The sequence below is a fragment of the Bombus bifarius genome, unplaced genomic scaffold (assembly GCF_011952205.1).
Source record: "Bombus bifarius isolate JDL3187 unplaced genomic scaffold, Bbif_JDL3187 scf7180000008006, whole genome shotgun sequence".
Taxonomy (NCBI): Eukaryota; Metazoa; Arthropoda; class Insecta; order Hymenoptera; family Apidae; genus Bombus; species Bombus bifarius.
In genome coordinates, this window is record NW_022884384.1 from 927700 (window position 1) to 949267 (window position 21568).

Genomic DNA, 21568 nt, shown 5'->3' on the forward strand with positions numbered 1-21568 from the left:
GGATTTATCGTCAGTCTCAACCACAAAACGAACAAAAACAAAAACATTCTTACCGTCAACAGAAAAAAAAATGATGTTATCCTTAGGTTTGCAAAAATAATTACAGACATTGAAGATTCCGTACCAAGTTTTTGCATGAAATGTATGCATCAGTTATTTCAATTAATTACTAATGTCACTGCATTTTCATAATATCAATAATGTTAAATTACATACTACAATTTATAACATTCGCGTCATTTATCTCTAAATTTTCGCCGATATTCAAAAATTTAGATTACGAATCGAAAGCAGCGGGAAGAAATCTGATAAATATGAATTTTTGTACATTTTTACGCCTATAATTGTTTCTTTTTTTTTCTTTTTTTTTGGAAAAATATGAAAATGTAAGATAGATGCATCAAAATATTTTTAATACATCGTATCAATAAAAAATTGTCAGTTACGTAAACGCGTCGATTGTCTTACGATATAACGGTGATAAACATAGGATAATAGGACTTGCATAGCTAATCGTTTGTAGGAAAGAAGAAAGAATGGTCAGTTCCAGGAATGTAATCGTCTGTATTTTATTCAATGCAAATTGTAAAATTATGAAATTAACTAAATAACTAATACCAATATGTACCAAATGGCGCACATTCATATATCTAAAAAATTGTTTCACTTTCACTAACATTGAATTAATTAATGTTATTGTACCATTATGCAGATTTACATTTTATACATAGAAGAAGAACACTGCAAAGGACGGAGAGAAATAACATTTCACTTTTATAAAATATATGATCTATTTAGACATTTGCATACAAATGATATAAGGCACTCTACTCGCAGTTGTTACATTCGCCAGTAAGTAACGTTCTTCGATTCTATAAAATTTTCGATATCAAAAACATCTTTAAGGCGCCTTAGAATAATTGTACTACTCTTTTATTAAGAAGTTTTGTTTCCATACGAACAAATGTATATACTGATTTAGTTTATCAGCTATTAATAATAAGTAAAAAATTTGTCGGAAAATGAAATCGGTGTGCTTCGATACGTGTGAAGAGAAACACCGATAAATTTGTGGATATAATAATATAATAAATAAAAAAGCGGAATGCTCTCAGTGTCATTTATATATACAGCTAATTTCTTTATAAAACGCCACGTTTCCGATTTTGTTACTTCTCCACGCAATTTTTTCCTAATTTTTTTTTTTAATAATCTCTAAGTAATAACAGTTAATCTCAGTCTTCGTTCAAAGTGCCGCTTCTGCTTCAATATCTTTTGGATTCTTCTTTATTTTATGGGGTTTCCTATAACAAATACCAAAAAGAGTATTTTAAAATGTAATAAAAAGCAAATGTACAAAAGTCCGCGATTTAGCTGTTGAGAATTAAGTATCCTAAAAGTATCAAAAATTACACTAACTTCCCAAAATTTTCGCCGTCTTCGAGCGTCTCTGGCAGTGTACATCCAACTGTTTCTGGCAATAAAAAGCAAAGCGCGGCACCGATGAGTGGAAGGATCCCGAAACAAGCTGGTGGAAGCCAAGTTTGAAGGTGATCCTTTAAGAAATTAATAAAAACTCATTAATAGTGAATATACGAAAAACATAAGGTTTGAGTAAATAAAAAATTTGTTCTTTATCGATGGCCTATAAAAATGAAATATACTCGGTCTCTGAGAACATAAAGAAACTCGTTCTAAAAGAGAACTCTTTTTCTACTAATCACATTATGAATGATTAAATATGAATACTTTGCTATTTACTATTTATGCTATGAGTACCATACCACGTTATCTCATTTGAGCACATCTACCGCCGTCAGTATCTGTTTCCGCGAGCACGATAAACTCGTTAACAGGCGAATCTCACATTCTTATCCTCGAACTTACCAAAGATACTATGAAGGGTGCTGAAATAGAGCCTATCCTGGCGCACATACTGCTGGTACCCACACCGATGTTCCTAATGACCGTAGGGAATAATTCACCGGAAAATAGATAAGCAGTGGTGAAAGAGACAGACATGCCAACGATGGCCGAGCAGACTAGAATTAATCGAAGCCACGCGATATCTGCAACAAGTAAAACGTGCATCGATAAAATAAAGGAAATACGATCATTTGGTTCGTTAAAAATCAAAACAACAGAGGAAATATACGATAAGACCATTTTTATTGATTTTCTGATTTTAAAATTTTGTTTTACTGGTTAAAATAGAAATAAGTACTATGTTTCAGTACTTATATTTACGTAGCTGTGACATGAAACCAACTTATTAAAGGTTCAAAAATGCAAGTTTTTAGGGAATTAGTAAAGGACTTACGACGTTTTGTAAAATATTATTAATAATACATTCATCTACACCTATTTTACTGGAACTTCTTTCTATTGAAAATTTTACTTAGTGCCCCGTTAAATGAACTCCTGCCTCTTAAGTCCACTTAACGGAATGTGAACTTTTAGCACGTGAACGAAAAATGATAGGCTGCGAAAAGAACCTATCTCTCGAGGAATTATGATAAACGAAATCCTTATAAAGAATAAAAGCTTGACTTATCGTATCTTTGCTCTGTGATCTTTGTTTGATAATACTCATTTAGAAAAACGTTCAATCGAAACGAATATATGTACCATCTGAGACAATGATGAGCAAAAGAGCCGCAACGCCAGCGATCGAGTTACTACAAATTAAGGTGATCCTTCTACCAAGTTTGTTCATTGCCCACCAAGCAACGAAATTCCCAGGTATCTGTATGGCGCCAGAAACAGTGAAATTTATGAATATATTTCCACCGACTTGTCCTATATATTGAGACATTCCAAACAACCCCATCCCGCAAACGATCCAATTGAAGAAAATCGACAGCGATTTTATCCTCATGTTGGGCGTGCGAAACAGGTCCAAGAACGATGCTTTATAATCCAAATGTGATCGTTTGGAATTCTGTAAAACCATCGAATATTAATGGAAATAATGGATGATATAAATATAAGTTTCATGGGAATTTTGCGTGAATAAAAGAACGAGTAAAAATAAAATTTTCGGTGTCGTTACAATCAAACAGAAATTTAGAAATTTTACCTGCTGCAAACAGTGTTTTCTGACCATGTCTGGAATGTCCTTGTTTTTAATTTGGTTAATATTGGCACCCTTCTGTAAAATCCTACAAGCTGCTCGTTGCTTTCCAAAGGCAAGCAACCATCTAGGAGATTCAGGTACGACCCACCAATAACTTAAGAGAATGATAGACGGTAATGTGATGGCGATTTGAAGATGTTGCCAGTGACGAAATAAAAATGCAAGTCCGGCTAGTGACATATGACCCAAACTAAATGGAATTTGATACAGTACTGTGATGGCTGCGCGCCATTGTGTTCCAACAATCTCCATACCTGTTAAATATTAATAATTATCATTACATTGTCTATAAATTAAAAATCGTTACAGTATACAAATTTTAGTGCTATATTGGAATGAAATTTTCAACGAAGAAGTATCCAAATTGCAACGAAGAACTTAAATAACAGTGTATGTGATTATATATTTATTAATATTAAATTATTACTTACAAATGACGTAACTGGTAACCATGGTACCTCCAGTAGCTAAAGCACTAAGCAATTTCATTAATAACAGTGCTGGAAACCATGGCACGACAGCACATCCGATACCGGAAACTAATTGAAGAACTACTGCTATCATCAGCGGCATTTTTCTACCGTACCTGAATTTGAATGACAAATTTAGAGAGTAATAAATTTCGATCTTTCAAATTTGACAAGATACAAAGTTTGATTCGTGAAAAAAGAATCGATAGTATATGTACCTATCTGCTATATTGCCAAATATGATATTGCCCAAAAGTACGCCAAACATCAAAATAGATTGCTGGATATTAGCGTAATGCGTTCGACTGCATACCAAATTCCACTGAAATAACGTAATCATAAAGAAACATTCGTTTAGAATAATTTTTACAAATGAACAGACATTCCAATTAAAGGATAATAAAAAAAAAACTATCGTAATTTAAAAAAATGAACGGTTATACGTATTATATCAAGAAAATAGAAAATCATTATAATTCTTTCCATATCCATGCAACTATTCTTGTAACAAACAACCTAATAGAGATTATGACAAAATTTCTATTTTTTTTTTTTTTTTTTTTTTGGTGTATTAAATACGAATAAGTTCAAAAATGAATCATTTCAAATCATATTGAAATGAAAATTCTTTTCTTTTCAAGAAAATTTATTCTTTTTCTATATTATCCTACACATAACTATAATTATTATTCTAAAGAATTATTTCGATTAAAAAGAATCCAGCACACATTAAGCAAAATCTCTCGCTCTCTTGTTTTACGTATCTATTTATACCCTAAATTATGCATTATGTTAAATATAATTTCAGCAATCATAACATACTGAACAACGCTAAACTACCAACATTAAAAACATACCAATCGAGTGTGTCCACTTACCCAACACGACTTAACTTCGTCAAACGCATCTATATAAATCGTTTCTTTTCTTTTTGTCTCGTTAAAAATCCATCGTATATTTCGATTAATTATTCCATTTGAGATACGTAAACGGCGCGTAACGTTCGTGTTTATTTAAACAAAGTAATAAGCAAGAAAGAATCATTAAAAACCTAACTCCATCACTGTAATTTAAGGCAACGATTACCTCCGTTTTCCATTCGATTCTCTGAAGGAAAAAATCTTAATTAGGTGAACAAGCTTTCAACAATTACCTGCGATATTATTGTCTCAGTGAACGTGCTCCTGTCGTACTCCCATTCTGTGCACTCTGCCAACGTACCATTGACATTGACTACGCATTGGTTAGACGTTTCCGTGTGTGCTGGCGAGGTACAGTTGAAATTTTGATGTGGCGCCATGAAGACGATCGCGAGCTGATGCCAAGCGATCGGGAACTTGACCAGAGAAATTGCCAGACAAACGTATATTTGCCATCTGCCAAGATTTCCGATAGCTTCTTGCACGGCATCGACCTCATCACCAATGTCGACAATCTCTTCTTTACCATTCGAGACTTGCTTGCCATTCACTTCCGCTACACAATAAAATGAAGATATTTTAGATACTAGGAATAGGAATATTTGTATACTTTTTATAATTTGCGTGAAATATGTATTATTTACTTTTCAATTATATTATTATGCTTTGTGTGAATATATGTCTATAAATTTGTATAATTAGTCTATAACATTTACAGAAATTTCATTTCATCGTGCCGAAATAAGAATCATGGTAACTAATAAGTTAAGATCCCTTCAGTTATAGGTCATCAGTGATGTCATAATTTCATAAAACAGATTTAAACAAGATAATGTAAACAGCTTAACAACGTTGACTTCAAGCAAAGATAAAAGATGTCTTATGTAAGAATTATTACTTGAAATTTCACATATAATTCAAGATATGCGTAAAGAATCAACCAAAAATATCTACGTCGAGATGTTATTGGAATCGCTAATTTCAACATTATTGGAATTATCGGAACTACTTACGTAGAAATCACTGGTTAGTGATATTTACAGATTTATTTATTGTGATGTAAACAGGAAACTAAATGGTTATTCAACGCAGTAATGCGATATAACGAAGAGAACTAAATTGATAATTCGCAATTCACAATTTACAACTTATAACTTACAACTGACGACGACTCGACAACTCATGAGTGACGATTAACCCGCAACTATTCGCAACTCCCTCGCAACTCTCTCACAACTAACAGCTACCTTTCGTACCACGGTTTTGATATTCCTAGCACGCACATGTGTTCCATAGATGCGGATGAACCACGGTCAAGTACACCTTATTTAATTACCCAATGGCGTAAAGGGCCACAGGTATATCCCCATTGAGATTTCCCATTTTTTCCGGCCCGTTAGCACTTTTATTTTTATCTGTAGTTCATCGGGATTCTCCTCGGTACTACACTAATTTAAACAAATCCTCCATTAATTAATTGAAATATAATATCTTACGTAATTTACGACAATCCTATTTTAATGCAGATCAATAAAGCACATCAATTTTATCTGTATGTTAATGTATTCGTGCATTGCGTTAGCAAATCGCTTCAACCAACGATGAACACAATTAAAGACAATGGGAATCGTACGACTAGACGCTTATCAAAGAGGCTAAACATAAATAGAGATTGCTTAATGGAAAATACTTATCTCTGGCGAAGGCTAACTCAATCTAATAATTAAAAGAGTCGAAGATTGCGATTAATTGTTGTTTTAATGATTTTGACCTGTTGTGTAGTCCTTAGAGTAGTCAGTTCATGTTGCTCAATTACTATTTAATCAGCTCCTGATACGATTCCCTTTGTCTATAGGTTACCAGAAATTTGTCATCTTCTTATAAGAAAAACACAATTGCAACACATTTTCAACACACTAGAATCACCCTTTCTTTTAAAATTCTTCTAATCTCTTCCATTCTTGTAATTTTAAATTTTATCTTATGATTTATATGTACCAACAATTTTCTAAAAATTAGTTAACAGCGTGTAATACGAACATTTTATTGGTATCCTTAATTTACATCCTAAATGAAGGGTCGTTTTGAAAAATCCACAGTCGACAGGCAAGAGATTCTTATTACTGTCTCCTGTATCATTGATTTATTGCTTCGTGTAGACAAAATCAACATCCAAAAAAGCGTAACGATACACGAAACAATTAAAAAGTGTATTAATAATAGTTTATCTTTCTCAGCCCTCCCCACCCGGTTATGAGAAGGGACTCGGTTGATGATTGTTTAAAAAAAGAAGCATTACGTACGCAGATAATAATAATTAAATACTCGCACGTGCAACTAAAAAGCAATCATCGTTGTTCGCTTTCTAGAAAATCGTAAACTTTTATAATTTAGCGATATACATGATCTTGAACATGACAAATATCGTTTGCACAGCTTCTACTAAATGTTTCTTCGCCAACGTAAATTATCCGTTTCCTTACAATCTTTAATATATATATATCATCTATTTTCTCGCAGCGATATTGTAAGTTGGTATTATGAAACGTATAAACGATTGTATTTAAGTTAATAACAAGACGCTTAATCGCATAGGTTGTCAAAGGCAAGCACATAATAAACGATTTTAATCAAATCCTCCATGTGATTTACGATCAAGATGGCTTGATGAATTACATAAACACGATGTTTAACATATTCGTAGGCGCCTCTCGATTGTCTTCAAAGACACAATATTAATCGAACTGCGCACATCTTAATAAAACAAGAACGTCTAAAGATTAGCTACAAAACCACGACGTACGTACTGTTACTTACATTAATATTCGGACACAACACTAGCTCTATATCATTAAAAAATATAAAAAAGTGATCCACGTCGAATTTAAGAAACGTCGAGGATAATCACTTTCTTTTTAAAATCTACTCTACGATTAAATGTCATTGTTAGAAAGAAATTGTTCGTGCATCTTCAAGCTACGATAACTGGTTCACATTTTTATAGAATAAACGACACAGTGTTTAATTCATCCCCTCGATAAATACGAAGCAACAAATACAGCGAATGTATAGTATCCGCGTACTAACGCGTGTAACGGTACATTTTGATCGTCTTTGATAAATTCATCTTACTGAATAGATTCATACTAGGATTTCCTGCAGATCGATATAAAAACGTACGGTAGTAACCGCCAATGAGATAAACGTCGCGTCAAGGGAAAAAAGCGACAGCACGTGTAATTAAACTGTTTACTGTAGATCGATCGTTCGTATTCGTCACTCCTTGACGACAAACACCGTCGCGTTGTCGATACGACGTCGACTACGTCTACTTACTTACGCGATGATTTTGCGCAACAAGTGGGTGTGCGCCGGAGAGAGAAATCCGATTGGTCGGTACACGCTTATCGTGACTCTGACACGCTCGTTTACACATATTTTGCATGTCAAAGCGGTTTCGCGTGAAAATGAGATACGATCACGTTCAGGCATTGTCCACATTAGTTAACAAAATTAAAATGACCCCGCGACCGAGTACAACGGTGTATATGATAATTACCGGTTCATACAGGAAAATATAATCCGACGTGACGGTGAAATCATAAAGTCGAGATATGTCAGACCTCGAAACGCTCGATGCTTGTATCTATCAGTGTCTAGTGTTATTAGACATAATGAATGTTGTAAAGTCGCGATTACACGCGTTTACCATTGCGCAAATCGAAGTTTGAATGACAAGGAGGAAAGCAAATATTTTAGTTTGCAGTTCCAGATATCGATAAATTCTAGCGATACTTTGTAAAAAGTAGTATTCGCGTATAGTATTTACATATATGGAAGAACGATAGATTTCGTAAATTAGAAAACATAGTTAATATAACGTAAGTTTCAGTTGCAATAAAAATGACGTTTGAGGTATCTTCTAAGTTAATAATCGGTATCCTCCGATACCATAATCAATTATATGTAATTAAGGCTACTTTCTGCATTATCTATGTTTTAATTAAATTGTGGTAACGAACGTTGATTTTTCTTCAAATTTATCATCCTATTATCTTAGTGTATACATATATAAAAACTTCGAATCTGTACGGATTTCATATTTTTTAATTAGTTCTGCCCTTTTACGTCCGAAGCTCAACTTTATTTTAAATTTGTCTGTACCTGCAGCATCACATTCCGAATTCATTATGAAATTATAAATTTACACATTTACACATTTATTATCTAGTTCGTAAGAGTAAAGGAATCGAAGTACGAAGCAAGAGATAAGAAATAACAGAGGAATTATTATATTTACACTTATCATTTTATAATGCGCTCGTATTTAAGAAAACGTACGCTTTTTTAATACGAGTTTGTATTATTTACACATTTACTTCTTTACTTGTTGTATAAACGCATCCTCTTTCAATATATTTAAATCAATTGCACATCTTAATTAGTTTCACTTCAACTCGTATTATCAATTCACGTTACTTCTGTTTCACACGAACTTGATATTTCGTGAAACAAAGAATATTTCCCGTCTGATATCACTACGCTTAACAACATGAACTTGCAATTAATATTTATTCATCTGCTCTGCGCAATGAACCGGTTGAACTTTCCTTCCACGAACTTTGACCGGATAAAATTGAGCAAAGTTCCCCGACCAATGATTCATACAATTCGATGATTAAAGTGTACCATCTAAGACTCTACTTTTTGATACGCATTGTAGTAGAATAGATATTTTAAATGTGAACGTAATTTCAATTATTAGGAAAGTGAAATATTTTTTAATCGATCGTTTACAGTCACATCGACTATTACGACAGAAAGTAAATATTTCAGTTTCAATACCATGTCTTCTTTCATCATCGAGGGAATAATTAGTATTACGAATAAAACAAATTAAAAGTACTGCACACCTGTATGATCTCTCAAGACCAGATATCGATGTCGTTACAAGTTTAATTGCGATACCAATACGGTTTCAGTCATCGTATTATTGCATAATACTGTCGACACTTGTTCAGTTTGGCAACGTGACAAGAAGAAATACGATCCATTCTAAATGTTAAGTTAAAACAAAAAAACAAAACGATACCAAAAACTTTGCAGCTATTCCTATGATAAGCCCATTCACAAGACATTTTATTTCATTATTATGCGTTCAATGTGCGAGATTTATATAAACGAACTATGTGAAAAAGGAAGAAGACATAATCGAGCAGATTCATATATTTCACACTTTTGATTCATTTTCTATATCTTTTCTAACGATACCTGATACGCGTTACAAATTTTGCGTGCAATTGCACGTAAGATTGCGTAAAATAAAAGAAAAATGCATGATGAAGAAATAAAGTTTATCGTAGAATTGCGATCGATAAATTCGAGGATTTAGCTAACTGCACCACGATAGTTTCAGACGTTCTTACATTATCTTATCCGCGTTCTTACCAGCTTCATACAGTCGTACATATTTATACACATACGGTGAAATAACACGAAGGTAGTAGGCATTTGACAACCATAAAACATGCTTCGTAAATAATACGTAATTAATAGATACATACAAATAAATGTCTTGACGTATTGATTGATTTGTGAAGAAGACTGATAATCAGGTGATAATCAGGAAGAAGACAGGTGTTAAATAACATGAATGTTGAAAACTATGTTACGACTTTGTGACTTCGCTATGTGTACGTATGAATGTCATTACCATAGACAAAAATACATGATATAATATAGATGTATAAATATTAAGTATGACGAAAATACTGTGTTAAAGAAATATTCTACTGTATGACATGTTTCGTAGCCTTTCCTTGGGACATTTGTTACAGGAAACCTGTACAATTTTCTCGTTGATACTTTACTGCTAACGTTCCAACATTTTTTAAAGAAAGACTAAAGAAAAATTATTAATTAAAATCGAGTCGCTCGTGACTTCTATGAATCAGTCGTTTTGATTAGCGGAAAAAAGCACTAGAGATTTTTAAAAGAAGGAAACAAGTCAATAATTGGAAAGATAAATTAAAGAGATAATTAAAAAGATAGCCCAATTATCGGCTTTTTAAACTCCTTTTTATATCTTTTATCGACTGCGAAAATACGAAGAGAAGAAGATTTTCAAATTAATTCTGACATGAACTGTAACTACGACAGGTGCATACAAAAATTACAATCAATTCACCAAGTAACAAAAAAGAAAAAAACATAATTCTGAGAAAATTGCTTTTAATCATCCTTCTATGCATCCTCAGCTGCGCGAGTCCTGCTTTTCTCAAATAGTCATAACTTTGTTAATTTTTCAACTCACACACACTTTTACGTATACTTTCGAAACGATATAATCAATGCAAAAGTTACTAAATGACATAAAATGCTTCGAATTACATAGAAATAATGGTACCTTTTCCCAAATATCTACAATGAGGTTACACTAGACTACGGTAGAACGCACTTTTAGCATAGAAAAGATATAAAAATTCTATATCTCGAAGACAAATAAATTACACGCATCGAATCAGAAATCTAATCTTTTTCAAGAACCCTGACATAGAAAATAAGTATACACGTGTCCAATGAGTTTACGGTACATAATACTTTCTCAGAAATATTCTCTGCAAAAAGATATTTATTTCTGGATACGAAATTATCATTTTTCTCCGTTGAACGATTCGATACGCGATATAAACGTATCTAATAACAGCTGGACAGCATGAACATTTTTTAATCCGCGTTTCCTGACGGTCGCCGTAAAATAATATTTTCCAGTAGGATACTGCTCGGTCGAAATGACTTCTCGGTAAAACGGGAGCAAGATTCCTCGATAATGTGTTCACGCCGTTTTAACCTTTATTACGTTTAAGTATAGCAAGTGACGAGAAAACCAGTTTCGAACAGAAAAACCGATCAACAAGTCCATGTGAACCGTAAAATGTACGGTAACCTCGAGACAGTGGAAATCAGCCTTCGTTTCCAGAGCACACAACATTATCTACCTTCTTGGGCGACTGGAAAGGTCGGAGCTCGGAGCATATTGCTAACGTCTTTCTAGATCAAAGACTTCCTTCAAGTTTTATCATCGATTCGTTTCGACATACAGCGAACAAATTCTTATGCGAGAAGTGCAGCACGCTCGGTTCGATAATGAAGTCATTGTCTCTCGCTACCGATAAATTTCGTACCCGAGGACGTGCAGTCCCTGGGACTGACCTGATAGAATTGCAAAAGCAACCTACTTTGAAACAATAAATTATTTAGAAGAGAGAGATTCGAGAGGAAGAAGTAGAATAATTAATTGATGCTATAAAATAAGCTTTAGTCGAGTTCGATCGAAAGAAAAACGTCAGAAAAATGTGTTTTTATTACGAATGAACGATAGAAATGAATCTTCTGGCATAAATCAAAAATTGTTTATTCGCGAAAGAATTAAGAAACGACGTCAGATCAATTTCTGCTATTAAATATTTGCTAAATATCAGATTTTAACATCTGCAAGGTCGAATACATCAAATGTACGTTTTTCGAAGAAATTATCCCTATCAAGATCTAAAGAGCTTATTGTTAATTAGATAATTACGTTGATTAATTAGGATTTCGCACATTTGTACTACAGGTATTTAAAATAGATATCACGTTGTAGCGTGCGATTTGTTTGTTCTACAATTATCTATGTTTACTCGAGATATGATATTCGTATAATCCAAAAAAGGTTGTAAGTATTTAATTCTTCCACCACTGATGAATAATTTTCCATACGATATAATTCTCTATGATATGAGATTGAATTAATATTAAATATAGAACAAATTGACATACCATAACTGTTGGTTTGCGTATTCTTCATATCACTGCCTGGTTTTGCAGCTATTTTCTTTCTTTGCAATTCGTTCACGTTTTATTTTCGTTAATGTGTGCTATCTGTAACATACGAACGATGGATATTTGAAAATGTGCGTCCAAGTATATGTAATGATTGTTCTTTAACGTTGCAACAAAATTTCTACATTCGTTTCAAAATTTGCAATAATTTTCGAAATCTTTGCTTTTATCTTAAAGGAATCGATTAAATTGTAGCATAAAGTTCATAAAGATCATTCGAATCTTCGTCTGTTAGCATAAATGGCAATCGATATACATCGATCAATTTTGCACAAACAGAATGATTATCATCTCCAAATTACTCTGAATCTAGAAGAAATTGAATAACAGATCGATGTTATCTCGCAATAATATGTACATATACTCTCAAAGCGTTTCATCACTCGCAACATTGAAGAAAATAAAGAGAATATTAATCCTGGTGCAAATCCCCTTTAAACAATTTCCATTTGATAAATCTATCTTATTCCAAAAGGTCGAGGAACGTATAACGAAGATACGAATTTGTATAAAAATCCGCAGTCTACCGTTCATTCGATGACCAATTTTGGAACTCGATATCGCATCTGCATTGAATTGTAGTAACAAGGAATATCAACCTCGGTAAACTAGGACTATCTAATCTAAGCCTAAACGTTACACAATGCGCGCGTCCCGGCCTCGTTAAAACGCCCATGGATCGCGAGCGCGTAATCGAACGTTATCCGATTACCAAAGATGCAGAAACGTTAATTATACGCGCGTCCACGTAACGCGAATATCGCGTTCGCAATTTCATCGGTGGCGCCAAGAATCGCGGTCGAGACAATGCGAGTCGCCAGTCAGAAGGACAGAATGTTATTGACCTGTGGTGAAGTCGTGACAGGGGGAAAGGAAAAGCAAAAGGAAAAACGATCAAAGCTGCCGAGCAAAGAAAATCGCGAATACCTGCGGCTCGCGCGATCCTACCACAACACACATTCGCTTATTACCATCCTTGATTCCTGTTATACACTGTACACAGGATACTAATTACGATTAAAACCACTTGCAATCTTTCGCTCGCGTCGGCACGCAAATCCACCCTACAATTTACCACCTTTCTTCTTTATTTATTTATCTCGCTCTTTGTAAAACTTTTCTCCAACTCGCAGAAGGAATTGTCAAAGATTAACGAACTGGTAAGATGGAATTCGTATTTATGGTTATGCTCGGATTTGTGCAACTATAGGCATGTTTTCGTACGAGCCACGGATTTGCCAAGGTGAATACTATTAAGCTACGAGAAAATAATTTGCAATTGCCTTTTGTAAAATTTATTTAATAAAATGCCTCTTTTGTATGTACGTAGGCTTATGGATATAAACGCACGGTTTTCTATCAGTGATAGATCCAGAAGAGGAAAACTTCATCCCAATCTCTCAATAAACTCTTCGATCGACTATGATCAACGTCGTTAATAGAAATGACCCGATTTATTTGATTAGTATTTGCGTCACTAAAATATTTACAACTTAGGAATTTGCCTTGAACCACTGTTTGTTAGACAAATCTCATTAGTCAACCCTCCGCTGTATTAAACACACATTGATTTATCCATTGTAAAAAGCGCGGAATTTCTGAGATTCATCGAATTACAAAATATTTCGATATGCTAATGCATAAGGAATGCGTCAATAATGATGCAATGGTAAATAACATAGTACAAAGTATACGAACGAGATTAAACACTGTTTTCCTAACGATTCTTATTCTTCCTCCGAACTATGAGAAAACATATTTCATTATTATTGTATTACGTAACTATAATTAATTAATATATTTCGCATTAATCTCGTTCGTTCCCATAATTTCATTTCTAATTGTTTCGTCCGAAATTACAAATATTTCAGGTTGTATATTATTCGTTATCGTAAATACAGCTGATCTTCGTAGATAAGACAAAAAACAATACAATAGGATTATGTCATGTCATGTTTATCTTAATTAATCACGCGTAAAAAACGGAACCATAAATAATTTTCTGTATATACGATATCGTGACAGACGATTAATTCCCTATCGTATCTCTAATTATATTAGTTATCGTTAAACTGTAGACAGAACATAAAAATTTTAATCAGCTTTTTAGGTGAAGCAGTCTGTCTACTTAAGATAATACAATCATCTCTTACGATTAAGTGGATTGGAAAAAACACAAACAACTTGTCAAGTCCTTAATATAATAATATAATTTGAACAATAATTACTCATGGGTATATCACTTTCTATATGTACTATCATATAGACTATATATATGTAACAATCGTCAACTCGTCTTCTTTTATTCGTTGCTCTTGTCAAATACAATGTTGGTTTATAAAATTACGATCTCTTTGTCTATCGATCAGGCATAACTTTTTTATTTCTTCCACGTTAGTGTTTCTGAGTAACACTAAGGGGCTTGGTATTACTGCGACACACTTCTCTAGTATTTGTACAAGGAAAATTCACATGGATTTCCCAACTATTACAATATGTAAAGCCATATCAATATGCGCATATATCAAGCAACAGTTTCAATTATTTTATCTTACTGTGAGCTAACGTGCAACGAGTTTAATTAAGAAAACTGAACGATTATAGTTATAATTAGAAACATACTTCTTACAAAATTCTATTTCATATACAATAAAAACGATTCTTCCACAAAAACATAAACGTCTATTCAAATAATCATCGATCAATTATCGATTTATTAGTTATCATTATGCAACGGATCGTTATTGATTTAACGATTAGACCGGAAAGATTTTAACGAAAATTCAATGTTAACAAAATATTTCGATTACTACCAGTGATAAAAAATTTCTTCCCTTCTTCTTTGTTTCAAAATCTTACGATTGAGACCAGGAAGCAGAAGAACGATAACACGCGTATCAGAACCTCGTATCGCGTAAATGGGGAAATGCTAATAGTCCCTGAAAAAAGTAGCATGCAACTTAATAAATCTATCGTCTAAAGAACGTCTTCTTGTTGGATAAAACAAATATTTGAAAACAATAACAAAGATTTTACTCGATAAATGCTAAATACTCGATGTGTCGACAGCGCCGGATATGACTTACGCGTAAATATGTACTCGCGTGAATATTTATCGAGGAAAAGGAAACGTTAAAATCAAAATTGTCGACCTTTAGATGGCTGCTTTGTTTACGTAAAATTATTGCTAGTCCTTTTATATGTATAATTATTACTACTATATAGGACGATACTTTATTTCGACGATATATTATTTTAAACATTTTGTTCTGTCAAAGTAAAGTCGATTCAAATTTGTACGTCGCCGCTAACGAAACTACTTAAACTTATCTAAAATTCAGGAAATTACTTCCAAACATTATTTACAACCAGATAATAGTCGCGAGCTATACAACATAAGTTGCGCCATGCAAATATGCACTGATCCGTAAAATGTTAACTAGTTTCGTGGGAGAGAAATAAAAGCTTCTAGTTTCAAGTTTCTAGTTGTCGATGAATAATACACACGCTTCTCTTGCAATACTTAACACAGCTATTAGAACACCAAGTGACATTTTAATTTCTATCTCACTTGATGTTCAATAAAAACGTCATTTGTTGCTGCTATTAACACGTTACGTTCAAAATATTTGTAAATCAAGCATTTCGGTGCTATTTAAAGAATTTTAATTCTCGAATCAACATATTTTACAATAAAAATGTCAAATGAACGATTCGTTCGAATAAGATGATTTCTTTCTTGAAATATTACGTATTGCTTCGGTGTAATGAAAAATATTCTAGTAAGATAAACGTATAACTTAATTGCTTTTTTACTTTTTTAACGTAAAACTTTCAGTGTAACCAGTCTATACATATTCGTCATTATTTTCGTCCAAGCTGTTACACAAAGCACCTTATACTCGTCTTGTACCACATGTGCAACGCAATGAATACCAAGTCGAGAATGAGAGACATTGATAGAAGCAAAAGTACCGACGATGCCACGACGTGTTAAATGCGTGCCTCAATTGATTGCACTGCGAACAGACAAACTTTCGTCGATGCACCATCCATTACCATTGCAATATATAAAGCAGTCTTCTCAATAAACTTAATATACCTCCAAAAGAAATTGTAATAATAATCATTCGTATAATCCTTATAAAACGGTCACTGTTTGTATACCATTTCCGCGAAGAAGAATAGAATCAAACAGGAAAACATTTATAAAAATCAATGGCAACCCGTACAACGTATCTATCTAACGTAACAATCGATTAATTTAAGAAACTGTAAAAAGTCTTAGATCATCGGCAACAAAATTCAATCGTTAAGAAACTAATCAGTGCGTTAAAAACCTACTTAAAATACCACGTACCATAGTTCAGCTATATTAAATAAAACTATTTATCGTATTTATCGTTCGACTTTTCCATTTTATCATCTCCTCCATCTCTCGTTGTAAAACTAACATAAGAACAAGAACAAAAATCGCGAAAGCGTTCGGAAAGATTATTTTCAAGAAAAAATCGATAAAATAGAGATTTTTTTAGAGAGAAGGAGAAGAAAATCGGGGACGATCTCGGTCGATCTCGACTTTCGTGAAAGTCCACGCGGCATTGAACTTCGTCCACGATTACATTTGGCTACAGTCGCTGCAGTCCGATCAACTGCGCATATTTTTTGGCCCGTTGTTCTGTTAAGGCACCAGAATGCCTCCGGCCTGTATTAAAAAAATGACCTAAACAGCCTGCTCCTGAATTGCCCGGAGCTATAACTGTTGAACACTGCAGGCGAAATTTTCTTACGAAACTCGTACGCATCCTAATGCATCTATGCATGCGATCAAATCAATGCAATATCCGCGTTTTCACAAAATTTCTTAATGAACGCGTAATACTTGACGGATAAAAATCTGATTAAGATTGATTGTATTTATATATAACGTTTTATAATGTACCTATCATCGATACACGCGATAACGTGTATCAGATGTAACTGCAACTTTGTATAGAGGCTGAAAATTCTTCACTTCCAGCGTTTCCCGCGTTTAACGATAATTTATCTCGAAGCAGGTATCGTGAGAAAAGCGTGATACAGATTGCGTCGCGTGGAAAATTGGCAGACTGTCTTTCATTCGAGTGTAATGTGTAAAAAAATCAAGGTTTCCGGGCGCGTAGGAAAACGCGTAGGCGTCAAGGCGCCTTTCCAACCGACACGTGTGTGGAATGATTCACGTTGATAGTTTTCCGACAATTTTCGGAGTACGCAAAAACGACCGTTGTACGGATAGTTAAAAGCTAAACAATGGCTGAAAACGCAAGTATTCTTAATGCAATGTGAACGTGTTGGTGAACCGACCACAAGCAACAAGCAGAACAAACGTTAAAATACAACTATTGATAATATAATATCACAATAATTTCTACGTGAGTTAAATTAAAACGATAAAAGGATAGAAATTCGACTTTTTTATATGTTATAATAACTTAACATATAAGTAATTTTACATTACGCTTATTAGCAAAGTTCAAACGATAACAAAGACAAATGAATAGTAACGTTAACTTCCATTATTCTCGAGTTTAAAAACAATATGAATACCTTTGTGCGTCACGTGCAAACAATTTTACGTTATACGTTGCACTATTAGCGAAGTACAAATAACAAGAAAATTAGATATTCGAATGTTTTAATAAATATTCCGCTAAGTTTCATTTTTAGTGATTGAAAAAGTAGAAGTACAAGTGTATTAGAAACTTTTAACGCCGAATTAATTCTAACTTCGAGTTTAAAAGAATTTTCTTTTTTCTACTGCCTGTAGATAGTTCTAAACTACGCTTATCCAAGTTCAAGCAACAAAAAAGATATTAGAATTTTTTAACGAGATAATTTTAACTACCGTCTAACTAAAAGGAATACGAATTTTTCTATTTATCGCTTAGTTAGACAATTTTACGTTACACTTATCCATAAAATTTCAGTATCTACATATATGTATATGCCTATATCAGATAGAAGTTAAATATTATAAGTATACACATTGATTTTTGTCTCTCTTGATTGATTTACAGGAATTCGGTGATTCCGATAAGATGATTGAAAATTTCCCCATTCGGACTCGAGCTTACATCCAGCGTGGATTCATTCCATCACATAGAAATAAATTTCGATACAGGAAATAGAACGCGAGTATAATTTGAATTAACAGAGAGTTTCTCGAGAAACTCCCGCGGTATCGGCATTATCAGAGCATATTTTTAGCAAGTATCGATATCTGCGTGTGATTTGATCTTTCCGCGAACATGTGTTACGTATATACTCATACACGAGTCTGCTTTTTCCGAAAAAAAACCACCTGAAGAAATTTCTAAAATAAATTTCTATCTTACATAAAAAGTTATAAAATGTAAGTGTCGTTAATTTCTTTCTTTGGAAATATCATAATACCAGTTTTGATATTAAGAACAGAATGGAGTTTCAGTTTTTTGCTACGCATATTCAATGAATTTCTAGCAAATTAAATACAAGTCCTATTAAGTTACAATGTACTAGACCTAGCAGTGATACTTATAATGCACTAATGTTGCATTAGAATAACGCGGTTTTGATAGAATGGCTTCAATATTAGAAACGTGCTTAAGATATTGCTCAAGTCTCGTAATCTCACATACACACGTGCGATGATGGATTTTAAAAGATAGAAAACATGGTTAACCAATCCCATTATCTTCTTAATCGACGTTATTTGACAAAGCATTAAAGGAATTACCATGGAATAATCTCAAACCACCCACTGCTATAAATTTTATAACTTTTAATTTTTCTTCCGGTTTCATTTGTGTCGATGAAAAGGAAGATTCTTTTATCCAAGAAATTTTTAACGATAATTAACTCGAGGTTTATTTCTTAAACCACTTGAATGAATTTATAAGCTTTTTCTGTCACGTTTGTTCGTTAAGTTATTACACGTGCTCCGTTAAATTAACCAAAAGACAAATATTTTTAGATACTTTTTCAAAACGATAAAGATACGATATCAAAGATAATAGGTGAACGTTTAGAATATTTATTAAATTTCGTGTTTTCGTTTAGTTGACTAAACTATCTACTGATCTTAACTTTATTAAGAAATAAAAAAGACAAAGCAGAAGCTCGATAAAACTACAAAAACAAAATAAAAATCCGGTGAATCCTTAATCAATTTTAAAAATAGGTTGAGCAAGTATTTACAAACGTTTCTCTCACCTCTTTCCCACGCCGCACGGAACAGATGTTTCTCGAGATACTCTCTCGATCGCGCGATTTTGAGTTTCGCTCCGATTTGCTGTCAGCCCTCGCGCATCAAGCACATCGGTATGTATCTCAAGACGAGCACACAAGACTGATTTCTCCTCTTCAAACCTTTATCGATTACCGATTTTCAGTAACCCAAGATATCTCTAATAGACTTCAGACCTGACCAACGCGTCAAATTCTCAGAACCAATCAAATTTTTAATTACGCAAACTCGACGAAAATCTCGCGAAAATCGCGTAAAACGTCAATGATAGAAATTAATTTCTCAAAGTCCTGGAAAAAGAAGCGCGGATACGTATAATATCGAATGTTATTTTCAATGTCGATGAATCGAATGAACGGAATACAATTAGACGAAAGAAAAGAAAAACAAAGGAAGAGAGTAAGAAGAATAGAACTACGAAGATCGAAGCAAGGTGAAAGCGTGGTAATTACAGTTGATCGTAAAAATAAAATTCTAATAAAATGATTTCCACAAATTGTATCGTCTAAGATTTACGTAGCACTGCGTTGGCCATGCGTCGTGCGCGAGTGACGGCGATCAACTAAAATGCGAGGGCACCGTTTGCCTGCGCGTCTTGCTCGTGCGAAACTGAATCGTTTGGCCGCGCGTCTCCGCTTCGATGCTTAACTTTACACGCGCCGCCTCAATGTTGGCGATCGCCTGGCGTTTTCCGTGCGGTCCTGGCGAACATAAGGAACGAGACGGAACAAAACGAGACAAAACGTTCAGGTAGCGGCGATCATTCTGCGCTGAACTGTTACGTATTTTTATCCCACAACTGCACTGACAGAAATGTATTGCATATATACAATATGTACATATACTATGGCTGAAAAATATCCTGCCGGAACTTGTTTATTTTTGATATAGAATATAATTCAATTATGAAACTATTACAGATAAAAATATGTATAGTTTATCGATCCCTTAATTTATCATTGGCTTGTTATACGCTTCGATAGTATTCTCGTTCAATGTTATCCCAAATCGAGTACAGTACATAGCAAAGCGTAAATATTTAACGGTAAGGTGAATGTATAGAAGAGGCATCAGATCGATCCGAAGAAACGACTATGAATTTACGCGCGAACTGCCTCCGAAATGTCCGATCCCTCTGGTCGATTGCCTCGCTTGCTAAAAATCTATTTTTGCGACGGGGAATCGCTGCAATTTGCCGCTAACGAGCTCGTGAAATTGCGAATCGCCTTGCTGTCGCACGGAGAACGAACGGTTGCTCGTGGATATCTCTTGTTAGAAAATGTATAGACACTAGATGCGATTTAATAGTTTTGGCGAATGATTATTTTCAAATGAATATTCAAAGCAAGCGTAACTAAAAAATAATGGAAATCGATATGGAATAAAATTGCTCTTTTCAATTTAAATATCGTTTTTCTTTCTTAAAACACCGTACGAGACTCTCTGACGATCAGATAGCTCGATTTTTAGCAATTTTTCCAATCTTTCTAACGTTTGACGCTGACATTTGTTCTCGATTGACGGGATAATTATAAAATAGACAAGCGTAAGTAAGGAACGACGCTTATGTACAATGATATACGAATGATTTTTTCTTTTTGAGGTCAGATAAGAGTATCGAGGCGATACTTTTGATAAAATTCTTTTTAACGAAACTTGGAAATCGTCCGATACGGAATGTTGTATTTACTATCGATGCTAATACTCGATTAGCATACAGATTATCGTAATTTAAATCTTCGAGGTAAATGTAAATATGATATAATATAAAATAGCGCAGAATAATTTTCGTTTCTACCTGATAATCAGTTAAAATATGTAAATTTCCTTCCGAAGAGAAATCATACGAGTCTCTTTGATAATTTCAATCAGCTTCTTTTCGACATTTCGAAACTCT

General features: G+C 33.7%; 1 protein-coding gene across 3 annotated transcripts; it reads right to left on the reverse strand.

The window, feature by feature from the left end:
• Positions 1–772: 772 nt before the first annotated feature.
• LOC117206346 (organic cation transporter protein-like) lies at positions 773–20292 on the reverse strand. 3 transcript variants are annotated; one of them, XM_033445596.1, is made up of 10 exons: positions 19638–20292; positions 12345–12446; positions 4760–5082; positions 3825–3928; positions 3568–3722; positions 3080–3390; positions 2629–2941; positions 1888–2069; positions 1420–1556; positions 1247–1304 (listed from the first exon to the last, which is right to left on the reverse strand). In XM_033445596.1, the coding sequence occupies exons 2-10, from the start codon at positions 12370–12372 to the stop codon at positions 1247–1249; spliced, it is 1611 nt and encodes a 536-aa protein (XP_033301487.1). In that variant the 5' UTR covers positions 12373–12446; positions 19638–20292. The 3 variants fall into 3 exon arrangements, with proteins under 3 accessions (XP_033301489.1, XP_033301488.1, XP_033301487.1); XM_033445598.1 differs by lacking the exon at positions 12345–12446 and having other exon boundaries at positions 773–1304; positions 19638–20291; XM_033445597.1 differs by lacking the exon at positions 19638–20292 and having other exon boundaries at positions 773–1304; positions 12345–12372.
• Between the last annotated feature and the right edge of the window lie 1276 nt (positions 20293–21568).

Excerpts from the sequence above, each read along its gene's own strand:
- LOC117206346 (XM_033445597.1), bottom strand. The coding sequence starts at position 12,372 with ATGAAGAATACGCAAACCAACAGTTATG. Across the intron at positions 2,070-2,628 it reads GCTCATCATTGTCTCAGATG|ATATCGCGTGGCTTCGATTA; the intron begins GTACATATATTC and ends TACTTGTTGCAG. Across the intron at positions 1,557-1,887 it reads CACCCTTCATAGTATCTTTG|GATCACCTTCAAACTTGGCT; the intron begins GTAAGTTCGAGG and ends AATTTCTTAAAG.